Consider the following 8,429-nt stretch of genomic DNA (forward strand, 5'->3'; position numbering starts at 1 on the left):
AAGAAACTAACTAAATCGCATTAACTTGTATCTTTTCCTGCGCATGTCATTTGATCATACACATGAAAATTGAACGTGTCCAAATTTACTTTTTATGAATACAGTGGAATCGTAAAAGGATTTATTTGAGAATATTTGTAGTTCTTCTAGTACTCACTGGAATACTATCATCAGTTACACTGTTAACTGTTTACAACTAAAAACCAATATACTAGGAGAGCCAACCCATGCGAGGCTTCCTGCGTCCTGACTTGAGACTAAATTTACACAACCAGTTTGTTAAGTATTTACAATACATACATATCTCCAAAGGGGTTCTCATGAAAGCTCTTTGCAAGTTCCACCAAGTTAGTGGCATACAAGAAGGTCTCTCCTGATCTTTTCACGTACCGCAAAACTCTTCTAGTATGTAAATATTACAGTACCAAAACTATAAGATAGACTAAAGGCATGGAATCAAGAGCTCTCCTGGAACGATTGCAAGCGTGATAATGCTGCTGGATTGGCCTGCAAAACCTGAGCAGTATCTGATTTCTGGCCCTTGCTCTCGGCCTTGGACTGAAAAGGCTTGAAGGTGCCAGGGTCTCCGGGTTTGATGCCAAGGGTGGCCCATATTGAACTCTTTGCAGCCTCATCTGGATCATCGATCCGGAGTGTCTTAGGAACCCACAATGATTTCTCTTTCTTCTCCTCTTTCAATGGATTAGAGTCCCTGGAATGTTTACCAAGAGTAGGAGACCCATTACCTGAGCAGCTGCTGTTGCTTGATGATGGGGAGACACAACCGTTAGTTCTGATCCACGGTATGTTCCAGGTCGTGGCTGGCCATCCAGACAAACAACCCCAAAGCGCAGGTGGCACAAGAGGGTATGGAAATGCTGGTCCAGGAAGTCTCGAGGCCGGCATCATGGGCGAGGTCATCCATGGAGCTGAAGCTGAACTAGTACTGCAACTCTCTGAAGCAGAAGCAGATTCAGGCATATTTTTACCTGGCACCATCACAGGGAGATTGTTCCATCCTACACTCCAAGGGTACATGAAAGGGGTTCCAAGGTAATACTGAGGCAATGAGGCAACTCCATTACAGTAAATGGGTGCTCCATTCTTATCGACGTGAATCATGTTTTCAGGCAGTCCATTGTATGATGTAACAGATGATGCACAAGAGTTGTCTTCCCTATTTTCTCCTCTTGGCGCTGATCCAGGGTTCTTTAAATTCTGTTCATCAATGTTAAGTGCTGACGCCATTGATTCACAAAGTGGCACCTCAGGCCCAAATTTGAGAACTGTTTCATTGCGATTGGTTGGCTGTATTGAGGCAGAAGGTGGGGACACAAGAGCTTCAGGGAGCACTGATTTCGACATGTCAACTCTAGAACCGAGCATACAATCAGGGGCCATCAGTAATTGGCGGTAGTGCAATGATGCATTCTTACTTTTGCGACGCCCAGCACCAACAGGTACATTCCTCATAGTGCCCCCTGCAGTCCAGTACCGCTGGCAATTCTTGCAGAAGTGCCTAGGTTGATTAACATTATAGTTGTTGTAATAGCAGAACTTTGTGTCCATGCTGTTGCACCGAGGACAAGGTAGAATCTTATCTGGCTTCTTAAGTGTCTTGTCCTGACCTGATTCTTCATTGGATGTCTTCTCACTCTCCCCCTTTGGGTCTGATGCAGCTTTATCTTCAGTACTGTTCACCTGGCTTATATCTTTTTTGTTATGGTCTGAGGTAGGTAAAGTGCCTGGTTGTATATTTTCTGTCATTGATGATGCACCGACTTTCATTTGCTCATCCTTTTGCTCTTGTTGTGCATCAACCTTAATTTCACCATCATGTTCCTTTTGTGATGCATCATACTTCATTTCACCACCCTTCTCCTCTTGTGGCATGTCAACCTTCGTTTCATTACCCTTCTCTTGCGGCATGTCAATCTTCATTTCATCACCCTTCTCTTGTAACGTGTCAACCTTCATTTCATTATCCTTCTCTTGTGGCATGTCAACCTTCATTTCACTATCTTCTTTATCTTCTTCGATGTGTTGATCCTGCAAGATTATAGCAAGAAAATCTTTAACAGAAGAAAATTAAACCTTCACTGTACAGTTGAACATATAGATGAAGGACTAGCGATACTTGGATCAGTCACATTATTCGGCTTCACTTATTCTTATGATGAAGTTTATGAAATATGTAATTTTGTTAATCAAGGAATAGAAAGCATGGAAGCATTAATTCAGTAGTTAATCTTCAATGAGCAGATCATGCATGTTTTAATTAGGGTATATTGGGTAGAGAAATCAGCATAAGTCCATTGGATTCAAGCATGGCAGCTAAGACATAAGTTTGATCAGCTTATGCAAAGGTACATGAAGAAAAAGATGCACAAAGCCCAAACACTATTGAGACAAGGGATGATAAAAGGCTGCTCTCTCCTATTCCTTTTTCTCACACACTCCCGCAGCCTCACCTTAGTATCACTTTCTATGATCTGTTACACAAATTACACCCATCCCAGGTTAATCAAGTAGACACTCTATTTCCGCATGAAAGAGAAGCGCCTAACTGCCCGCTCTTGGGCAAATGAAAGTGACAAGACCATGGTCCATGGACGGGAAGGACCACCACAAGCTAAACGAAGCTAGATGTTGCACTGATTTGTTGCTTTGGACTCCTCAGCAATAACCATTTTTAAGGAAGCGAGAATGACAGCACCCTACTAATACCTACTGCCCGCCCCATCTGCACCACCAGGAACCCACAGCCATGCAGTCTTTTGTGGCAGTTTACTTGGATTTCGGACACCAACAGCTTGAGTTCAAACTGAGACTGGGATCAAAGCCCCTGATCTAGAACAGGGGAACTTTTTCCTTGCTTCTACAGGAGCTAAATGCTACCTACTAAATTCATGTAGTCCATTCACCTCCAAGGAATTAAAAAAAAAACATGTGATCCAAGATTCCAGACCCCAAATTGTGTATGGACGTTATTCTTTCTTAACACACTGTACGGACGGCAACTCGAATCCAAATCCTTTCCTCCTTGGGTCTATCTATCCAAATCCAGTTTCGCGCTGACCTTGATAGGCCTGTACATCGTAGCGCTCATACACAATTTGGGGTCTGTACTTAAATTGCCGAGAAAACAAAGGAAATTTGAAGAAAAAAAAAGGTCTCACAAAAAGTTTGAGTATCCTTCCTGCGAAGCAACAGCGTGTAAGATCATACTAACCTCATCCGCCGCTGCCGCCTCCAGCGCCCGTGGCTGCAGCTCTTCCGGCGGCTGGTCGTGACAGGGCGGTTCCTCCGTTTCCGTGGTCCCCGGCGCTGGCTCAGGGGCCAGCGGGATCACCCGGCCGAAGAGCTTGATCCCAGGGTCCTTCTGATCCGACATCCTCGTCCGGCCCGCGGGGCCGACAGGAACGCAGGCCGCTGCTGCTTCCGCGCTCTCGAAGCGGCGAGAGAGCAACCGAACTCTGTGTGTGTGGGAGCGAGAGCGAGAGAGAGAGAAGAGAGTAATGGATATAGGCTATAGCTTGCTCTACATGGGAATGAGATGTTGCGGAATTGGGGAAAAAACAGAGGAATTTGAGATGGGGCCTCGCTATTAAAATTGTGTCATGCAAGCGTGTGTTTAGATTCGTAAAATAGTGGTAAAAAGGTTACATCGGACACTGTAGCATACTGTAGCATTTTCGTTTGTTTGTGGTAATTGTTGTCCTAACCTAACTAGCCTCAAAAGATTCGTCTCGTCGTGTACATCAAAACTATGCAATTAGTTTTTTATTTATCTACATTTAATGCTCCATGCATGAGGTAAAAGATTTGATGTGATAGGTGAATAGTGAGACCCTGTTTAGTTCCCACCCTGTAAACGCAAAAACGCAAAATTTTGCGAAGAAATCTTGCTAATTTGAAGTAGTAAATAAAATCTATTTACAAATTTTTTTTGCATGGATGGGCTGTAAATCACGAGACGAATCTAATGCGCCTACTTAATCCATGATTTGCAACAGTGATGCTACAATAACCATCTGCTAATTATTGCTTAATCATGGATTAATTAGCATCATTAGATTCGTCTCGCGATTTACAACTCATCTGTGCAAAAAGTTTTGTAAATAGACTTCATTTAGTACTTCAAATTGGCAAGATTCCGTCGCAAAATTTTTTGCGTTTACATGTAAAGAGAACTAAACAGGGCCTGAAGTTTGGAGATAAAAATTTTGGAAGTGAACACAGCCCAAACCAAAAAGTTTGTCGAGAGTTGCAAGAACATCCCCAAGGAATGCAAAAAAACGAAATATGAGCCCGTTGATACCGACAAAAGCACGTGAGAGGGTCTATTTGGATTTTGGATAGTGGGATTCAGGACAGTAGGGGTTCTGGATATGATGGGTTCTAATCTTTTGGGGAAAAGTCAAATTGGATTTCGGTCAAATTTAAACTAACTCTTCAAATTTGCGGCGTATACTCGTATCCAAGCACAGATTTAGGGAGACATATCTGGTGCAATCACGGAACTGGTGAAATTACTGTGCAATCCGACTAAAAAGGTCTTCAAAAAATTCTGAAAAAAATCATGAATGTACATCTCGGTCTACCCCATCTACATATAAAATTTCATGGTCAAATTCATCTTACTCTAGCAGTTACAAAAAAGACAAATTTGGGCTGCATTTGAACGTTACTGATTGTCAGAAAATTTGTCTTTTTTGTAACTGCAAGTGTAAGATGAATTTGATCGTGGAAATTTATATGTAGATGGGGTAGACCGAGATGTACATTCATGATTTTTTTCAGAATTTTTTGAAGACCTTTTTAGTCGGATTGCACGGTGATTTCACCAGTTCTGTGATTGCACCAGATATGTCTCCCAGATTTAGTACTAGTACACATAAACGGCAATCAAATATTGTGAATATAGGTTTGGTCCCCTCATCCAAACTATGCTATCCCATCATCTGTTTGACTCGCAGGTTTAGTCCTTGAATTTGGTATCAATAGGAGAATTAAATATGTACTAACCGAGCTGATCTGCACAGTTGTGGCTATTATCACTTAAATTTCATTTGTCCTATTAGCTTGCATTAATCCATATTTACTCCCCCTGTTCTGAAATGTAGATCATTCCAGGATTTTTTTTCAACAGATTATGGAGATGGAGAAAAGACTCTCCTACCCCTAATTATTAAGTATTGGTACTCTATTTGAGTAATTAAATATATGCTAATTAAAGTATCATGCTCTTTTCCATACACCTTCTCCACATGCACCTCCCCTACACGGCTACCTGCATATTTTTCTATTGGAAAAGATCCAAAAATAATGTACAATTAGGATGGTTTGATTCACCTCAATATAGAATGTCTTACGTTTGAGTACAAAATTTAAACTCTAAAATGTCCTACATTTCAGGACCGAGTGAGTAGCTTATTATCATATCTAGGGTTAAATTTTTAGTCCCTCACTTCTAGCCCATTCAAACGGGTCTTATTCCACCGTTGTCCAATTTTCTCGATTTAAAATAATTTACAAATCTATTTGATTTAACGAGTTTTAATTGAGCCTCATCCAGGAAACAAACTTGCATCCCCAGTTTTTATAATATTTTTTCCCGTAAGAAACACTACGGTGTGACGAGATTAAATGGAACGCCAGATGCCGAACTTTCTCAAAAGTTTTGTGAGGTACAGAATCGTCTGGGGTGCTCGTCGCAAAAAGACGCAGTGCACGATCCGGGGTTCGTGACCGGGAGAGGAGCCGCCGGTGCGGCAGCGCGGTGCGCGCGGGACAGCTGGCGTCCAGGTCAGCGGCGCGCGGCGGCCGCCAGCCACGAGTTTTTCGTGGCTGGGGAGGCCGCGCGGGTGTGACGTCGTCGATGCGAATCTCGCGGAAAGGGCGGCCACGAGCCACCAGCCCGCCCTCGTTTTTCGTCTCTCTTCCTCCGGCTGTGTTTATTCCGTCACATCAAAATATTAAATATAGCAAATAACACAGGTATGAAACACTAAATATGGATAAACAAAATAATTTATTACACAATTTGGATGTACGTTACGAGATGAATCTTTTGAACCTAATTAGCTTATGATAAAACAATATTTATCACATACAAATAAAAAATACTACAATACTTTTCAACTTCACTTTTCGCAAATTTTTCCCATCACAGCACACAGCCTCCGTCCCTTTTTCGCCGCCGCCGCGCAGCGCAGCCTAGCCTGCTAGGAGGGCCCACTGGCCACATGCCAGCGCGTGCTGCTTCTCACGTGCGGTCTGGCTCGGCTGCTGCCGGGGCCACCTGGCTGTGAGCCTGTCGGCGGATGCATGGATCAGTGGGGCCGGCCGACAGGCCCGGGTGTGTGCGGCTGAGGCCGCGGCTGAGGCCGTGTTTGTTTTTCAGTAGCATAGCATACCACACATTTTCTGATAAAAGAATTTTCAATGCATGAAGTACTAAACGAAGCTTATTTGCAAAATATTTTCACGGATGGTTGTAACTTTTCACGACGAATCTAATGATAGTAATTAATCGATGATTGGCTACAGTGATGCTACAGTAACCATCTTCTAATCGTGCGGTCAAAAGCCTCATTAGGTTCGTCTCGCGAAGTAGAACACGGCTGTGGAGTTAGTTTTGTAAATTACCTTTATTTAGTACCCCTAATTATTAGTTAAAATTTTTGTGCTACTTGTGCTAACCTAAACCAAACAGGGCCTGACGTTTGGGCTGGGAGTTACAAGAAGAAGGGTTTGGCTAGGCCGAGCCCGAGTAGCTACTAGCTTTGCAGTGGTTTTTGGCTGGTGAAATCATGGTTTGGCTAAGATTGACTTCAACAAATGATGCATTTACATTTTTGCCTCTCCGAGAGTTACTGTTCACACAAGAAAAACGTCTCCAACAGACGACGCATCTATGGAAGGCAGATTGGCTTGGAGCAGAACGCCTCTCTCCTCGAACGCATCTGTAGCGGAGTCTAACCACCTCGACTTCGCGCCACAGCTCGGAACGGAAGTCCACCGTCCACCGTCCCCAATGCCATGGCCGAAAAGGACCCGCGCTCCAGGCTGCCACGGAGCTCGACCGACAGCGCACAGATCCGAGCCTGAGCTCGGCCATGGCCTCCGCCGCGCGCGGATCCGGTGCCGTGCGGACCTCCGCCAAGACAGAGAGGAGGAGGAGGAGGGAGGGAGGGCGAGGGCCGGCGAGGAGAAAGACCGGAGAGAGAGGGCCGCCGGATCTCTGCTCGAGCGGCCGCTGCCGGATCTCTGCTCGAGCCGCCGCGCTCCGCCCCTGATCTAGCCGCCAGAGGGTGAAGCGTCTTGTACTTCCTGTGCGCGAGGCAAATCAATGAATGTAATCTTCATTTTGCATTCGTTTGTTGGACTCGGTCTAAACAAGAAGTTCTGCAACTCTGGTGCAATTTTTGTCCTCCTCCTCCTGTTGGCGTGTGGAAAAGTGTTTCGTAGCTGTGGGGACTGTGAGGTACTAGTATTTTTTTATCCAAAAGTGCAAGTGGCTTATCTGAAGTTCATTCCATAGTCATACCTTGGTTTGCATTTTTTTAATTTGTCCTCGTAATAGTTTTTTTTTTGCGAGGTCTCGTGTAGTTGTTAGCAGCACGGTCCATCCGATCCTCATGCCTCTACTTCCTTTCGTGTGCCATCTCATTCTCTCTTTTTTCAGTTTTTGTAAGCTTTCTGTCTGTAATATAATCAACTAACTTTAGCTATCGTACAAACAAAATTTGTGTTCATGGACGAAGTAACCTTCATAGATTTAGTGTTGGGGAGGTTATAACAGCAAGAGTAGCAAGCACATTGATAGAGGTCCACAGGACGATGACGGAGGAGCAATAGCGTACAATATGAGAGTGTGGTCTGAACTCTGAGCCTAAGCTAGTAAGATGGTGTGCTTCCTGAAGTTAAGGGCGCATGTAAAGGTTTGTAAAGGTGCGAAAGTGTAATTAATATGCCCGCATATATTAAAGAAGAGGAAAAATCGAATTCCATCCAATAACAGAGGGTCGTCAAATTAATGGAACAAGTTCTCTCATGCTTAATCCGGTAATGAAGCTATGAAAAGAATAACCGGATAGAGCGCCAACTTTCAAACGGTAAAGCCCTGCATGTGTGCACAATGCTACCTAGGGGTGTCTATTAGTGATCTTTAGGTGTATTTTCAATCCTCTTTAATTCAAAATTTTATATTACTTCTTCAAAATCAAATCTTCTTTTGAAAAATTAGTGTAAAACTTTGAATTAAAAAGAGTTAGAGGTGCAACTAAAGTTCACCAATTTGCATCCTAATGCTACATAAAAGTCTCCAAAATTAGCTCGGCCACATAAAAAAATCAAGTGGATTCCCACGTTGGAATCAAAATCCACTAGCCTAGCTGCGGGTCCCGCCGTCCCTACACGCCACG

The 8,429-nt window shown here is 43.7% G+C and overlaps 1 protein-coding gene across 1 annotated transcript; it reads right to left on the reverse strand.

Moving 5' to 3' along the window:
* Positions 1-99: 99 nt before the first annotated feature.
* LOC120672726 (cyclic dof factor 2-like) lies at positions 100-3,602 on the reverse strand. Its single transcript, XM_039953278.1, has 2 exons — positions 3,233-3,602; positions 100-2,049 (listed from the first exon to the last, which is right to left on the reverse strand). Exons 1-2 carry the CDS (start codon positions 3,392-3,394, stop codon positions 457-459), a joined length of 1,755 nt encoding a protein of 584 aa, XP_039809212.1. The 5' UTR covers positions 3,395-3,602; the 3' UTR covers positions 100-456.
* Between the last annotated feature and the right edge of the window lie 4,827 nt (positions 3,603-8,429).

The sequence above is a fragment of the Panicum virgatum genome, chromosome 5N (assembly GCF_016808335.1).
Source record: "Panicum virgatum strain AP13 chromosome 5N, P.virgatum_v5, whole genome shotgun sequence".
Classification (NCBI taxonomy): Eukaryota; Viridiplantae; Streptophyta; class Magnoliopsida; order Poales; family Poaceae; genus Panicum; species Panicum virgatum.

Excerpts from the sequence above, each read along its gene's own strand:
- LOC120672726 (XM_039953278.1), bottom strand. The coding sequence starts at position 3,394 with ATGTCGGATCAGAAGGACCCTGGGATCAAGCTCTTCGGCCGGGTGATC. Across the intron at positions 2,050-3,232 it reads AGGCGGCAGCGGCGGATGAG|GATCAACACATCGAAGAAGA; the intron begins GTTAGTATGATC and ends ATAATCTTGCAG.